At 54.4% G+C, this 16,034-nt stretch overlaps 1 protein-coding gene across 1 annotated transcript in view; it reads left to right on the forward strand.

Moving 5' to 3' along the window:
• The first annotated feature begins 410 nt into the window (after positions 1 to 410).
• Positions 411 to 16,034, forward strand: part of LOC105699471 (eukaryotic translation initiation factor 5B) — a 23,066-nt gene continuing 7,442 nt past the window's right edge. Inside the window, exons 1-16 of the mRNA XM_012424484.2 lie at positions 411 to 731; positions 1,330 to 2,129; positions 2,207 to 2,374; positions 2,471 to 2,919; positions 2,988 to 3,159; positions 3,261 to 3,593; positions 3,674 to 3,880; positions 3,974 to 4,416; positions 4,500 to 4,717; positions 4,801 to 5,003; positions 5,085 to 5,350; positions 5,421 to 5,502; positions 5,567 to 5,748; positions 12,910 to 12,986; positions 13,081 to 13,288; positions 14,213 to 14,308. Of these exons, the coding sequence (XP_012279907.1) occupies positions 685 to 731; positions 1,330 to 2,129; positions 2,207 to 2,374; positions 2,471 to 2,919; positions 2,988 to 3,159; positions 3,261 to 3,593; positions 3,674 to 3,880; positions 3,974 to 4,416; positions 4,500 to 4,717; positions 4,801 to 5,003; positions 5,085 to 5,350; positions 5,421 to 5,502; positions 5,567 to 5,748; positions 12,910 to 12,986; positions 13,081 to 13,288; positions 14,213 to 14,308 (3,951 nt within the window). The 5' untranslated portion in view covers positions 411 to 684. The remainder of the gene's footprint in view (positions 732 to 1,329; positions 2,130 to 2,206; positions 2,375 to 2,470; positions 2,920 to 2,987; positions 3,160 to 3,260; positions 3,594 to 3,673; positions 3,881 to 3,973; positions 4,417 to 4,499; positions 4,718 to 4,800; positions 5,004 to 5,084; positions 5,351 to 5,420; positions 5,503 to 5,566; positions 5,749 to 12,909; positions 12,987 to 13,080; positions 13,289 to 14,212; positions 14,309 to 16,034) is intronic.

The raw sequence follows: 16,034 nt of genomic DNA on the forward strand, positions 1-16,034 counted from the left end.
CATGTTCTCTTATATAAAAAGTTATCGACTTCTAAGAGACCACATGTGTTTCGGAAGATTTCTTTTAAGATGATTTACGTCACGGATGGCGCCTTCCGAAATTTGTGGGCCATCCAGGTCGCATTCTTGTTGTGCTCTCGAAAGAGCCTTCCCCTCATTAAGAAAATTAAACACGTGCCAAGATCAGTCTCTAAGATGATAACTTTTGAAGTGCCCGCCAAGGGGCTGCGGTTTTATGCATCACTTCCAATTTTTGATGAGAGAGTGCGCCTTCGTATCTTACGTTGCCGGAAGTCGACTAGGAACATTCTAGTTTTTCCCCTGCAGACGCCTGTCCAAGCGAGGTGCCATGATTCGCTATTCCGTTGGATCTCTCTAGAGTTCAAAAGGAAACCAGAATCGGTTTAAGATGGCGGTGGAAGCACAGGAATATCTTCAGTGGTTAAGTTTCCACCGGAGAGAGAGAGGAGACGAAGTGAAAGAAGAGAAGACGGGGAAAGTCTGGACAAGTCAGCACGGGTTAACCTGCAAAGTCGGTGGATCTTGATCTCTGTGCGGAAAACCGGTGCTCGCCGTAAACTTTTTAGGACGGAATCCCGATTCCCATGTTGCGTATTTCTCCTATCGGACAACATTTTATGCGCAAAAGGTGTTAAGAGCAGTATCGAGTGATAAACCGGAAATATGGTTAAGGCGAAGAAGGGCAAACGCCTTGGCAAGGATGACGAAATGTAAGTTTATTTTCAGACAGATTGCAGGTTTTCGTACACCTGCCGAAGGTCGTTATTCGTTTTTAATAAATTAATGTAGCATTAACGTGATAGTTTAGTAACTTTGGAACTCTGTCTCCATACGAGAAGTTGAATTTCAATTTTACGTTTTAATGGAATCCGGATCTGCCATCTGGTTAATTTAGGTTAGGTCGAGGAAGAAAGTTTTTGGTTTTTTAATTTTCTTTGACTTCCCTTCTTCAATTCAATTCATTAACGATTTTCTTAGTTAAAGGTTAATTCGTAGACAAATGGAGTAGCTCCTATCTCAGAGACTAGAAAATTATAACCAAGTAGTTCCGGACATGTAGGCGACGAACAGAGGACATGGACTTTAATGCATTGGCATTGAATCAAAACCATGTCGAGACCCTATAGTTACGATGCCTTCTTATACTAACACTTTTAATAATTGGTTTTATTTTATGTACGGCATTGTGAATGATATATGAACCGAAAGTCTGTTGAGAATAAATTGGAACAATTTTACTAGTCTGAATTTTAAAATTATACAGTACTAATTTATCATGGGTGATTTACTTTAAAAAATATTTATTAGGCACAGTGATGCTGAGGTGGAAGATCAGTCTATCGACGAGTCAGTTAAATCAAAAAGCAAAGCAAAAGATAAGAAAAAGAAAAAAGTAGATGATGTAGATGATATTACTGCTGAGCTCGAGGAACTTGCCGTAGATAAATCTAAGGCAACTAAGAAGGAGAAGAAATCGAAGAAGACTGGCGGTGGTGACTCGGATGATGACGTCACCTCGTCACAGGTAAAGAGCAAGGCAGGTTCAAAGAAAAAAAGTTCAAATTTGAACCTTGATAATCGAGATGGATCGGCATCAGATTCAGAATCGGAGTCAGTACAGGCAAAACGAAAGGGTCAAAAGACTCGGGGGAATAAAAAAGGTTTTGCTGCCTTAAACATCGATTCAGACAATGCTTCAGAAGATGAGACTCCTAAGGCAAAGGCTAAGACGAAAAAAGGGGGTAAGAAAGATATTAACGAGGATTCAGAGGATGAACAGAAAGGAAAGGGAAAATCTAAGAAAAACCGGAAGAAGAACATAGATTCTAATGATGAATCAGAAGATGAAGCTCCACGCTCTAAGGCGAAATCAAAGAAGGGAAAGAGAGGTGGTGATTCCGATGAATCTGGAGATGAAACTTCCAGAGCCAAAAACAAAGGAGCTAAAGGTAGCAACAAGAAAAATGTTGCAGAAGATTCAAATGATGAATCGGAGCATGAAAAACGGAAATCAAAAGGGAAGACGAAAAAAGGCAGGAAAACTTCTGAATCAGAAGAAGACATGAAAGCATCAAGAACCAAGGTGACGAAACCGAGCAGTACCAAAGGTACATTCAATTATTAAATGTGTTATATTTTACATGAAATAAACATTCAGTAATTATATTATGATATATTTGTCTAGCACCAGTAGGTGGTTTTGCTCTATTGGAAGTTGAAGGTGACAACGACGATGACAACGACGTTGGTCATCCCAGTGACAACGAATCAGAAAAATATGAGAACGTCGACAGAGCATCGGCAAAGCAAAAGGGAAAAGCAGCTGAATCTCAAGGAAAACAGTCTAAGAAAGGTGAGTTCCTATAAAATATTAGCCATAGATGGTTGAAGCATTTTGTATGATGAGTTGTAGACTACATAGAATTCATTGTTACATTGAACTTAATAGGTAAGAAAAAAGCCAACGATGAAGAAGATATTGATAAGGTGTTAGCAGAATTAGAGATGGAATCCTCTGGACACAAGAAAGATGTTACCGAGGAGCAGGGCGAACAGAAAGCGGAGGATGACAGCAAGAAGAAAAAGGGGAAGAAAGCTGGGAAGAAGAAACGCAATGACAGCGAAGAAGACATCGAGAAGGTCTTAGCGGAGTTGGAAATGGAGTATTCTGGGCAAAAGCCGGAAAAGGTCGAGGAGTCTAAGGAAGAGAAAGCACCGGAGGAGGATCAAAAGAAACAGCGAAAGAAAGCCGCTGTCAAAGAAGAGGTGGAAGCGGAGGAGGATGAAGTAAACGAAGGACTCGAAGATCAGGAAGGCAGTACGGTGAAAACAGCAGCGCAAAAGAAAAAGGAGAAAAAAGAAAGGGAGAAACAGAAGAAATTAGCGCAGAAGAAGGCCGTAAGTGAGAACTGTGACCATTGTAATTTCTGCATTATTCATTTTTATTTATTATGATTATTTCAAAGGATGCAAGTAAGAAACCCGATAATGGAGAAGTGCCATCGGAGAAGGATAAAGCTCTGGAATCTGCAGAGAAACCACCAGCAGACGCAGAAGCAGAAGTTGAGTCTGTCGAGGGAGAAGAGGGAAAGAAAAAGAAGAAGAAAGGCGCCATTAAGGAAGATCCTAAAGATAAAGGTACCCGATGAATTCTTTTAAAATGAAATTTAAATTTTTAACTTTTTAAATAATCGCTGAAGTAAATGCATGAAATCGGTAACGAATCCTCCGACATTTAGGGAAGGGTCCCGGAAAGAAAACGATAGCTGCAATGCAGGAGGCTTTGAAGAAGCTCAAGGAGGAGGAAGACCGACTCAAACGCGAAGAGGAAGAAAGGATAAGACAGGAGGAGCTGCGCGAAAAGGCGAGACTGGAACAGCTTCAACTCGAACAGGAGCGAAAGGAAAAGAAAAAGCAGAAAGAAAAGCAAAGGAAGGAACGATTGAAGGCGGAAGGAAAGCTTCTTACGACCAAGCAAAAGCAGGACAGAGCAAGGGCTCAAGCGATGCTGGAGGCTCTGAAAGCTCAGGGCATGGAGCTGCCGGACGTTGGCGAGAAGAAGCCCAGACCAGGTGAAGTTGCCATTTTATTTGCCGTTAATTTCGCTGCATCAAAAGACGCCGTATTTTTTACGGTTACGTTAATGATACAGGTACGAGAATCCGTCCAAGTAAACTTAAGCAGCAGTCGAGCACGGACGAAAAAGGGGAGGAGAAAAGGGCCGAAAGCGAAGTTCAGCCCGAAACGGTGCAGCTGGAAATCGTAGATCAGGGTGAGCAACCAAAAGAGGAGCCGAATCCCGCGGAAGAAGTCAAGGATTCGTGGGATGCCGATTCCAGCGAGGACGAGCCGGAGGAAGGTACGAAACATCTACAGGGTATAAACTCTGGCGGAGTTTTAGTACCTTTTTTTTAGATTAATGGCTGAATTTTCTCCCTTACTCAATTTTTAGATAAATCCGACGAGACACCACAACCTTCGCAGCCGGTTAAAGGTCAGTCTCATTTGTCTAAGAGGTCGCCGGTCGCGGAGAAGAAGGAATCATCCGAGAGCGAGTCCGAGTCGGAAAGTGGCAGCGAAACCGAGTCCGAGGAAGACAGCGACGAGGATAGCGAGGTCGACGACAAGAAAACGGATGCCGAGCGCAAGAAGGAACGCGCTCGGGCAAGGATACAAAATCGGCGAATAGAGGCGGAGAAGAAGAAGTCCTTGGACGTTCTTCGGGCGGCGGTGGTCTGCGTCCTGGGCCACGTCGATACCGGCAAGACGAAGATCCTGGACAAGCTGCGAAGGACTAACGTTCAGGACGGAGAAGCTGGAGGGATCACCCAACAGATCGGTGCCACGAACGTTCCTATCGAAGCCATTCAAGACTCCACGAGACACGTTAAAGGGGTGGGAAAATATTTTACATGATTGTATTTTTTTTTCTTTTTTTTTAATAAGTACAACTAAGAAATGCGAACGGAATGCTTCAGTTTGCGGAGAAGAAGCTGAGGATCCCGGGACTTCTGATCATCGACACGCCTGGTCACGAGTCCTTCAGCAACCTTAGGAACCGGGGCTCGTCTCTCTGCGACATAGCGGTCCTCGTGGTCGACGTGATGCACGGCCTGGAGCCGCAGACACTCGAGAGTATAAACCTGCTGAAGGCGAAGAAGTGTCCCTTCGTCGTGGCGTTGAATAAAATCGACAGGTAACGAGGCTCCCGGAATCGGAGTCGACGGACGCGCGTATCTCGGCAGACGTGGTACGCGATCGCTCATTCTTATTCCGCAGGCTGTACGACTGGCAGACCATGAACCGTAAGGACGTCCAGGACATCATTAAGAATCAAGCGGTCAACACCCAGAGGGAATTCGAAAGGCGGACGAAGGACGTGATCGTGCAATTCGCCGAGCAGGGACTGAACGCCGCCTTGTTCTACGAGAACCCGGACCCTCGGAGTTACGTCTCCCTGGTGCCCACCAGCGCCATAACAGGTGATCAATCGAGAAGTCCAGGCGATCCTGGAAACATTCGAGGACACGGTTTGGTCTAACTCGAGGCAACGCATTTCGCAGGGGAAGGCATGGGTAACCTGCTGGCGTTGATCGTGGACGCGTGTCAGGGCCCACTGGCGAAGAGACTGATGTTCAGCGAAGAACTCCAGGCCACGGTCTTGGAGGTCAAGGCACTCCCTGGCCTTGGCACCACGATAGACTGCATCCTAGTCAACGGGACCCTCCGAGAGGGAGACACGATGATAGTAGCGGGTACCGACGGGCCCATAGTCACCCAGATTAGGTCGCTGCTGATGCCGCAACCCTTGAAGGAGCTGAGGGTCAAGGTGAGGAAGTACCCCCAAGACTAAGAAAAAAATCCACGATTCTCTTTTCTCACGCTCATTCCGTCTACAGAACGCGTACATCGAGCATCGCGAGGTGCGCGCAGCCCAAGGGGTGAAGATCGCGGCCAAGGACCTCGAGAAAGCCATAGCGGGTACGTTTACGTCGGCCCGAAGAAACGACCGAACCGACACCCGACTCCATCCCGATCGTTTTAGGTCTGAACCTCCAAGTGGCGCAGAAGCCGGACGAGGTCGAGCTGCTCAAGGAGGAGACCGCCAGGGAGCTGACGAGTGCCTTGGGTAACATCAAGCTCGCCGAGCGCGGAGTCTTCGTTCAGGCTTCGACCCTCGGCGCCCTGGAGGCTCTCCTGGACTTCCTGAAGAGCAGCAAGATTCCCGTGAGTTTGGCCCTTCGCCTGGAACCTGGGGATTCGTTCGCGCGCCGTCATTTCCGCAATACCCAGGACTAACCGGTACACCGCGGTAGCGCTTTCTCGTACGCGCGGTACGTTCGGTACGTTGCGGCCTAACCGCGCCGGTATAGGATAGTACGCGGAGCGAGCGGCAATGAACCACTTCCTTCTTAACAGTTTAGCAGGATACGGCTCATTGGTCGCGCATCGCGCTCGCGTTCGTGATCCACGGTGCTATCGGTCGCACTGTCCAGCCCCGTTCCTCGAGGCCCGAGCCACGTATAGATCGTGTACCGAGAGGGAGAGAGAGAGAGAACTCGTCGAGGGCGATCTCCGTCTATACAGGGTGCTTCCAATCGTCGACCTAGAGAAACCGAACGGCTCCCAAATCTTCGGCCACTGCCGACCGCGTTACCTCTGGACACCTCCGTATTTTCCAAATTTTCCAAATCTCTGGGAACTCAAATTCGTAAAAAATTCCTACAGTCCTCCCCAAAGAGAACCATCGGTTTTCCGAGGTTCCGGGCGACGTGGGAATTTTTTTCGGCCGGTCGTTGAAGACGTTTAGGTACTACGGGGAAACGCAAATGCGGTTTTCTAGCGGAGGGTCCGGTCGGCGCGTTTGCGACGCACCCGGTATCGTTCGAGAGCGGCCGCGCGACGTACACCGGGTAGGGGGGGAAATGAATCCGTGCTCGGCCTTAATTGGACGGATGATGAATGAAGGAATCGGTGATTCAACGATCCCCGTTCGCGGAGCACGATTCGCCGATGGTCGCGATTAATAACGCGCCCCGTATCAAAGCGAGCCGAGCCCCGGGTCCCGGGGCTCCTCTCGCATGATAGATCCTCGCCTACCGAGGTACGTAGCTTCCCGATCCCGTTTCGAGGATCGAGAAGGAGAGAAAGAGAGAGCCAGAGCCCCGAAGCGACCTTTATCGTTCCGTCGTCTGTCAAGGATGCGAGGGCAAGGGGTAATACTTTAACTCGAGGAAATCGCTCGCTCTTACGGTAATTTTATTTAGCGAGGAGGAGGAGGTTCACGTCCTCGGGATAATTTCGTCGAGGTCGGGCGAGGGGAACGTTGCGCACCGCGAAAAGATCCAATCGGTATTTATGTCCGATTTCCTGCCGGCCGAACATCCGGCTGACCGCTTTTCCCTCCTTCGGCTCGCGGCGCTCGCTCCCTCTCTCTCGCTCGGCCGCTCCGCCGCCTCGCTCCGTCTCGCTCCCTCTCACGCTAATCGGGAGAGGGCGCGCATGCATTCCCTCGGCCGTGTTCGTCGTCCACCCCTCGCCGCTCGCTAGATCCTCCACGGGGAGGGAAAAGGGACTCGCGGAGGCTCGTTTTCTCTCGGTAGGATCGATTCGGCGTCCTCGCGAGATGAGGTTAGGAAGGCACTCAGGTAGAGCCGGGGGTCGGTCTTAAGGCCGTCCTTGCTCGGGTTATGAATGGGCCTCCCTACCCGGCGCGCCGCCATGTTGCCGGTCACGTGGGCCGCGTGACGTCGACTCGCGGGTGAATATGTACGCGCGAGCGTACGCGTCCCTCGCCGCCCGGTGGACGTGGGCGGCCCCCCCCCGGAGCGGGGAGCGGGACGGCCGCGGCCGCGTCGGAAGGGGAGGCCGACTTTCCGCGAGTCTCCGCGCGCTCGTGGCGGGCCTCTCTTCCGTTTCCTCGATTCCTGGGGCCGTAGGTTCTCTCTCGGGCCGTTCGCTTCGCACGCTCGCTCCGGCCGCCCGGACGAGCGTAATTGAATCTAAATTGGCCGGCGCTCCCCCACCCCCGAGGCCCGGCCACTTCCCTCGGCGTATCCGGCGCGGCCCGGTCGTCGCAGCTCGCTTCCTCCGCGCGATACGCGCGCCGGGAAGGAAGTCGCTCCCCCGATAGCATCGGCCCGGGTCGAGGGACTCGGGGGAAATCCTCTCTCCGTCTCTCCGCCGGATCGATCCTCGATATCTGGGTTCCTTCCGGTCTGCCTGCCGGTCCGGTCCACCTATCCGGGGGCCCGGGTGCCCCGCGGAAGGAGCAGCACCTGCGGTCGCGTCGAGGTGGAGAACCGCTCGCGCGCAGTTTGAGGCCTAGCTTGCCGAGTTTTCGAGTTCGAGTCGTCGCGGGTGGGCGGCACGGCGAGATGCACCGGGAGGAGAGCAGGGCATCCGCGGGGAGCCCGTTTTCGAGACCGAGCGACCGAAAAAGGCCGGCCAAGGCCTACGCGGCCGCCATCTTGGCGCGGCGCGTAGGCCTTGCGTTCCTTCGTCTCTCTCGCGTTCTTTCTCGCGGTTCCGTGGCTTAATCGGTTCTCCCGAGGTGGAGGGAAGATCGCCGCGGGTTCATTTTTATCCTCGTACCCCTCCCCTCTCTCTCGGCCGTCACGGTCCTGTTGCCCTCGCGGTGGCGCTCAATGGGAATTAGCATTCGGTCGCGGTAACGGGGCCGCTCCGCTGCGGCGGCCGCACCGAAACGTAAGAACACCGTTAAGCCGGCGGACTTCCGGCGCGACCGAAACGCGAGAAAGCCGGCTTTGCGGCTTTTCGTATCGCGGCCCGGGACGAGGAGGGGACGGGGCGGGGGGGCCCCGCGGGCTGACGTGGGCGCGCGTTACGCGCACGCTCCGCGCGCATCGTCCGCCCGCCACGCCTCTTCCTACCCACGTGCGCGCCTTTCCCTGCAACTGCAGCTGCGACCGCGACCAGGGAACTCTCTTTCTCTCCCTGGCATTTCTTTCTTTTTTTTTTCTCCTTCTTTTCTCTCTCTTTTTTTTTCCTCTCTCTCCCTCTCTCTCTCGGTAAACTCCGGGATTTCGCCGTCTCACCGCGAGGGAATCGGAGCGCGACCCCGCGACGTCGTTAAGACGTTGAATGCCGTGGGGGGTCACCGGTGACCGGCAACCGCCTTGCGATAGTACACTCCTCATTTGTTTTGCCATTCAACGTGTTAACGGGGGTCGCGTGGAACGCGGCGCCTCGAGGAAGTCGAGGTTTCCTCCGGCGGTTGATCCTCGACGCGGCGACGCGCCGCGCTCGGTCGGACTCCCACCTGATGCGCGCCTCCACTCCTCCTCCTCCTCCTCCTCGCGGGGTGATATACCCGCCGTTAAGCGATAATCGGAGGAAGAGGATGTTCGCACGATCCACGGCCATTCAATTGTCTCGTGGCCTGGCTAATTGGGGCCGGACTGACGAGGAGGGAATTCCTTGCCCCTGCCGGAAGGGGCGGCCAATTAACGCGGGCCGCGAGAATACCAGAGGAGGTGGCGACGGTCCCTGGGAATTATCCGGCTCTGGCCCGGGTGGGCGACGTCGATACGGACGAATCGGCCCTTGCGGAGACGTCGGCCGTCGCGACGGATGCCACGCCGGCCGCGTTCCCACGGCGCGAGTACTCCAAGGTGCCTCCCCTGTTCCTCGGCGCGTTTCCGGTTACGCCGCACATGCTCCGCCGAACGGGCCGCTTTTTCGCCCGTTTTTTATCTTGCCCCTTCCCCGTGGGGGAAAGAGAGGGAGAGGAATAAAAATTGTCTCTCTCGCTCGCGGGATCTCTCGGTCCCCGCATAGGCGATTTCTTTGAAGGAGCTAGAATTTTTCATGATTTTCATGATTTTCATGATTTTTTTTTTTTTTGGTTATTTGGATCGTTCGGTATTCCCGCCTAGTTTTAGACGTATTTGGCGCGGAACTCTACCGAGTCGCGGCGTCTCGGTACTCGGGTGGGAAATGGCGGTACGGTTTATATTTAGAACGGAACGCGCGTTATCGGCGATTTCTTTTTCCTTCTCGCGGGGAAAGCGGGAGGCGAGGTTCCGTGGCCGGCGGAAACGCACGCGCCCCTTGTGGGAGTCGGTCGAGGGGATCGGACGGCGCGGAATCGTCGCGGCTCTCCTGGCGGAAAAGGATGGCCGGCTTCCTCGCATTGTCTCGGTATCCGGCGGAGTCCGCGCGGACGGCCGAGCGGATGCGGCTGTACGCTCCGCCAGGCCGCCGGCTGGATTTCCACGCGCGCCTCGCGGATTCGAAAACGGAACCCGGCCGGAAGCGGAAAGGCCGGGCGGCCCCCGCAATTTCCGCCTCCCCCGGCCCGGCCGCGAGAGGATGGACCGAATTAGACGGCCCGCGGGAAGAGGCAAAGGCCCGGCCGGATCCATTAATTTCCCCCCTCGGAGAAATCCCTGGCCTTCCCCTCTTTTTCCTGGAGAGGTCGAGATCGGGGGAACTCCGGTGGCTCGCGAGTAGATTTTCTTCCATTCGCCGTAAGGGCGAGATTCGCCGGCCCGGGCACGCGAATATGAACCAAACGGCGGACGTAGGGGTACTACTCGGAGCGAAAGGCTCTACTCGAAGATTTCCCGGGTCGGGTATATCGCGGCGATCGGATCGATCGGGTATCGATACATCGCAGCGACCCGTGACTTTATATATAATCGTCCGCGTAATTGCGACACGTGTACCGACCGCGAATTCGATTTCGCGCCCACGTGTCTCGCCGAGTTAGGTTAGGTTAGGTTAGGTACACGCGTATTTTTGCGATCGCGCGTTTACGTAACGACGCAACGGAGAGCCCGAATCTCGCGAGAAGGACGAGCGCCGCGTAAATAGGTCCCGGCCGGGTACGCGCGTGTTTACACGCGTGGCGCGCAATTATCGCGCGCGCCCTCGAAAGAGAGAGGAAGGAGACGCGAAAAAGGAGGGGGAGAGGCGAGGGGAAAATAAAGAAGGCGCGCTTAATCGATACTTTGGAGATCTCGGGTTGTCGCATCGCCCTCTCCTCCTCTCTCTCTCTCTCTTTCTCTCTCTTTCTCGAGGCTGCGCATCCGGTCCGGCGAGTTCGGTGCGCGCGTACGTGCATCTCCTGTCGCCGTCTCTCTCCCTCTCTCGCGGCGCCCCTAGCGCTCTCTCGCTCCCGCCAGGTCCGCGCGGACTCCGTCTCTCGTGCGAGATCGTAACTCATTCCTCAATGGACCGTGACTAGACACCGTTGATGGCGCTGATACGCCGGTAACCGTCGGTGCCCAGGGGCTCTCATCGGCTCCCGGCTCGCGTCCACGGAAGAGCGAGAAAAGGAGAATTAAAGAGAAAAGGAAGGGACAGGAATTAACTTCGAGAGTCGAGGCGGTTTCTATCGCCGTCTCGGGATTTCACGTCTCGTGAGATGTCTCGCCGAAGGTGACTTCTAGTTCGGATTTTGGCCACCGGTCGCGGGGGCGGGACGAGCGCGCCAATCTGGTCGCTCGATTGGTGCAAGTCGATCTTCGATATCGATTATCTCCGCGCTCGGGCCTTGGAGACGAATTTCGCTCCGGAGGATTCCGCGCGGAATTTTTCGCGGAACGCGACCGCGGCGGGACCCCGCGACGAGGCGCGGTATTTCGGGGGTTGAATCGAGGTTTCCGTGGACCGCGCGCCGTGGCCGGTCCGCGGACGTAAACGCCAACGCCGGACGGAACGATGAGAGGTTAGGGGATACTTAACGGCGAGCAGGGAACGAGTCCTCTGTCCTTGTCCCTCTCGCTCCGGGTGCGGGCCAACCGGTCCGCGACCGGTTCGTTACAGTAAACTGCCGGGCAATTTCGGATTTCGGACGTCGGCCACCGGAAGTCCTCCTAAATCTCCCCGCGTTCATTTCGCCCCGGCCTCTCCCCGGGCCGAAAATTAGCTCGTAAATATGCCTCTCGTTATCCCGGCCGGGTATCTCCCCTTGCCCCCCCTCAAGAGAGCATCTTCCTCGGGGTGGGCGAAACTCGCGTCCCGACCGCTCTCCCTCCTTCGAACGAATCTCGGGGCTCGTATCGTTGATAACGATACGATTATAATTAATCGGGGGGCGACAAGGACCGAGGTGGAAACCGGGGTCGCGGGCGTCGATTCGTTCATTCATCGGGTTTTCACGGCGGCCGGGCCGGCAGCCACTCACCGGCCGCCGGCGATGAATGGCGCGCGAGGGGCGGCGCGGGGGCTTTTATACCTGGCCTCGGGGTGCGCCGGCCGCGATTCGCACCCGGCCCGCCAGGGAGCCTCCTGATTGGTCCGCGCCTACCCCCACCACCGACTCGCCGAGCGAACCGACCAATCGGCGCTCGCCGTTCCGCCACGAGTGAATAACCGAACGTGGACTCGGCGACACCGCGACCCTTCAAGAAGGTACGCGGCGAATCGAATTTCCCTCGACTTTTTGACCCTCTCCTTTGTCGCCCTTCTCCCCGCGGGGGACTCTTCGGGATCCTGGAGGTTAAGTATCGAGCGCGCTTAACGCTCTCTTCCGAGAAGAGCTTATTCTCGGTCGCGGGTCGCGAGCCCCCGTTCTGGGGCCGGAAGGGCGAGACCTCTTCCGGTCTCCAGGGTGCACCTCTGGAGGGAAGTGCTCTCTCGTATCGGGTCGGGTCTCGGGGAGGATCGGACCAGATTTCCCGCCATGGGGGAGGCCAGGAAGCTACGCCGCTCTGACCCCTCTCGAGTCGCGCGGGACTTGTTTATAGGTGCGTATATTTCTGCGCATCGCTCACGGCGTGGCGGAGGGCATGCGTCACGAGTTATTTTCGGTCGTGCACTTCGGCGTCGGAGCCCGCGAAACTACGTCTACTCCGCGAGGGGCACTCGACTACGGAGGAGCGCCCCTCCGCGATCCTCGATCGTTACTCCTCGACTTTCGTCTGGGCGTTTCTTATCTACCGCGTAAAAAGTTCCTCTCGACCCGGCTCGAGAGGTTCCCGAATTTTCTCCGGGAAGTGGCTACTCGGCATGAATGGGCCAGTCGGCCGAAACGAGGATGAGACCTTTAGGAGGGGCCCCCCTGATCGCGGGGTACACGTTTTTCTACGCTCCCGAGGGGAACCGGGAAAATCAGATAATCAAACGAGGTCGCCATCGCTCGAGATATAATTCCTTGTCCCTTTGTGCAGATTTTTTTTTTTCCCCGTTTCCCTCCCCTCCCTTCATTTTCCTTCCCTCGAGGAGACGCGGCGCATTAATTGTCGGCGATCACTCGACGGCTCGTTAATTGACCCCGCTCGCGCCGTCACTCCGGCCGCCACTTCCGGCGGAAGCTGTCGAGGGAGGCTCTCGTCTTTATTTCGACCTCTTGGGAGGACTCGTCGCGTCGTCGCGCTTTCTCTCCCTCCGTATCTACTTATCCTTTTTTTTTCCTTCTAGTACGCCGGCATCCGAATCGGCCCCGTGGTGAAGAAGGACGTGATGAAGGCCTCGATCATGCTGGAGCACGACAGCCAGTGAGTACTCCGCGGGTCGATTCGCTCATCTGCCTGAGAAAGAGAGAGAGAAAAAAAAAAAGAGGAGAGATTAATAAGCCATACCCCTCGCCAGGTACGCGACGATCCTCGCGTTCGACGTCAAGATCGAGAAGGACGCCCAGGAGCTGGCCGACTCCCTCGGGGTGAAGATCTTCCAGGCGGACATCATCTATCATCTTTTCGACAAATTCACGGCTTACCGGGACGAGCTCAAGCAGCGGAAGCGGGACGAGCACAAGCACATCGCCGTGTTCCCCTGCAAGCTCAGGATACTGCCCCAGGTGAGGAAGAGGGGCATCCTCTGGTCCAACATTTTTTTTTTTTTATTTATTTTTCTCATTTCCTTTCGGCGTATCCGGACAGCAGTCGAGCACCTAGTTCTCGACGCGGAAGAGGAGCGATCTCTTCCGCTGGAAAGGGGTCCTTTTTCTTTTCTTTCCGTTTTTTAAGAGAAGTCGAGGTCGAACGCGCGACAATAAATCCGAGGAGGTCGCGGCGGGCACGTGCGCTATCTACGCTCGAGGATTTGCGAAATCAGCGGCTTATCACCGGATGCGAGGCGGGCCCGAGAGGCCGGAAGTGGAAACACTAGACGGGGGATAATGGCGCTTCCGGTGTGTCTCGCCTCCTCCTCGGGTCCCGAGGAGCCGGGCCATCCGGAAGCGGGGGGTCGCGGTCCTTCCGTCAATGGGACGACGAAACGAAGGACGGTCGTGGGAAATTTCTCGCTACGTTTCCCACTTTCCTTTTCTTTCCTTTTTTTTTTCCCAAAAGTTTACGACCGCCGTCTCATTTTTTTTTTTTTTTCTTCTCGCTCCCACGAAAGGCCTCCTCGGCGCTCCCGCTTCCTGGCTCGGGAGAGGAAACTACGGGAACACCCTAGGAATGTGGGAGGGAGGATTTTTGCCAGTTTCGTCGCGAGGAGGGGAAGGGAAAAAAAAATATAAAAAGGGGGGAAGGCTTACCGGGCGGAGGAGGAAGTCGGTGTAGAAATTCAATGCAGCCGCGGGTCAAATGTACGATTCGCCTTAGGAAGCGAGCTCTCGGCTGCTCGACAATTGCGGAAGCGAACGCGATACCTAGGGGGGGAGGGAGGAACGGGGAATTCAGGTTTCAGCGAAAAACACGGAACGCCCGGATTTTCCGACCTTTTCCGCTAGGCTCCGTTTTCCCCTTCCTAACGAGACTTTACGATCTTCTTGCAGTTCATCTTCAACTCGAGGGACCCGATCGTGGTGGGAGTGATGGTCGAGGCAGGGATCGTCAAGGAAGGCACACCCATGTGCGTGCCCAGCAAGGACGTGAGTACTTTGGACAATCGCGCGGCTCTCCCCCTCCGCGGATTCGCCTCGGGACGTCGGCGGATCGGCCGGAAGGTCGAGGGATCCTTTTCGACGTTTTATCCGCGTGGGTCCCCCTCTCTATCTTTCTCTCCTGGTCGATTTTCGCCCTTCGAGGACCCGACGCCGGGTCGGAGGTGCGTACCCACGCCCGGTGCTCGCGTTACGAGAGAGCGACGCCACGAGCGTCGACCCGTTTCACGTGGGTGAACTCGTCCCCGCGGTCCGCTCACCGCGCCGGCGAGTGCGCTCGCCTCGCTCTCCCGAGAACCCGAGGACGCGAGAAGTCGACCAGGGGACGGTCTCGACGAGACCCTGTTTTCTTATTTATTTATTTTTTTCCTTTTTTTCTTTTCGTCCTCTCGGACGGGATTTGAAGATCGGGAGTCGATTCGAGGACGACGTCGAGGAAGAGACCGAGGGCCCCGACGCCGCGGTTACCTGTCCCACCTATCCGTCCGTCGACCCACCTAGAAAGCCGGAGAGCTATGCGGTTGCGTGTGCGTTAGGTGGGCCGCGCTCGGGAAGGCTTATGCCAGCTCTCTTTTATACGCGCGCGCATTCTTAAGTCGCCCGCGCATAGAAAGCCGCGCCGGGCCTTATGCCGAGCCCACGTGTAGGTGCGCTCCCGGGTGAGCGAGCTAAAGAGAGAGAGGGCCTCTTTTGTCGCCGAGTGGGCCCGATAAGGCCGATAGCGGCGCGGAGGTGATAGGGACCCTTCGCACCGGAAGTCTAACTCGAAGCCGAGCGTTTCCGCGAGCCGGCCCTTCGTCCTTCGACCGATTCGAGGTTAGGTTCCGGGTCCCGGTCGACGGGGCTCCTCCTCGCGGGCGGGGGACAAGACGGCGGCGATGATCCCGGCCGGATGCCGGCCGTCACGAAGCGTTGGCTTAGGTCAAGAGACCGCGGCCCGATGAATGGGCCCCCGAGACTCGCCGAGAAGGAACGAGAGGAGGGGCCCCGGTGCCACCTCGAAATCGTCGAAACTCGGCATATTCAAGATCTTCGGGATTTTATTTTATTTATTTATTTATCTTTTTTCCCCCATGGCTTAGGGGTCCGGCAGGGGCTCGCATTAACCCCTTAACTTGGGCGCTCGAGTTAATTCCAGCGGCGTTGTATTTTATGCGACTATAATTTTTCATCCTCGAATACAATCGAGGATTTTATTTTTTTGCCCAGACAATGTTCTAGTGTTTTTTTTTTACATAAAAAAATTGATTTTTTTTTGCCGTTTTTTTTTTATCGGTGCGTTAAGGGGTTAATTCGTACTGGTAAACCGCGGGTTGTCCTGGAGTTCGGAATGCTTTTTTCAACCGATAGGAGGTTCTAGGTATAGCGTTCTATTTTATGCTACTATAATTTTTCACCCTCGAATACAATCGAGGATTTTATTTTTTTTCCCAAGACAATGTTCTAGTGTTTTTTTTTTACATAAAAAAAAATTGATTTTTTCTTTTTTTAATCGGTGCGTTAAGGGGTTAATTCGTACGGGTTAACCGCGGGTTGTCCTGGAGTTCGGAATGCCTTTTTCAACCGATAGGAGGTTCTAGGTATAGCGTTCTATTTTATGCTACTATAATTTTTCACCCTCGAATACAATCGAGGATTTTATTTTTTTGCCAAGTTCTAGTGTTTTTTTTTTACATAAAAAAATTGATTTTTTTTTTTTTTTTTTTTTAATCGA

Source organism: Orussus abietinus, unplaced genomic scaffold (assembly GCF_000612105.2).
Source record: "Orussus abietinus isolate OABI.00-Male unplaced genomic scaffold, Oabi_2.0 scaffold8, whole genome shotgun sequence".
Lineage (NCBI taxonomy): Eukaryota > Metazoa > Arthropoda > Insecta > Hymenoptera > Orussidae > Orussus > Orussus abietinus.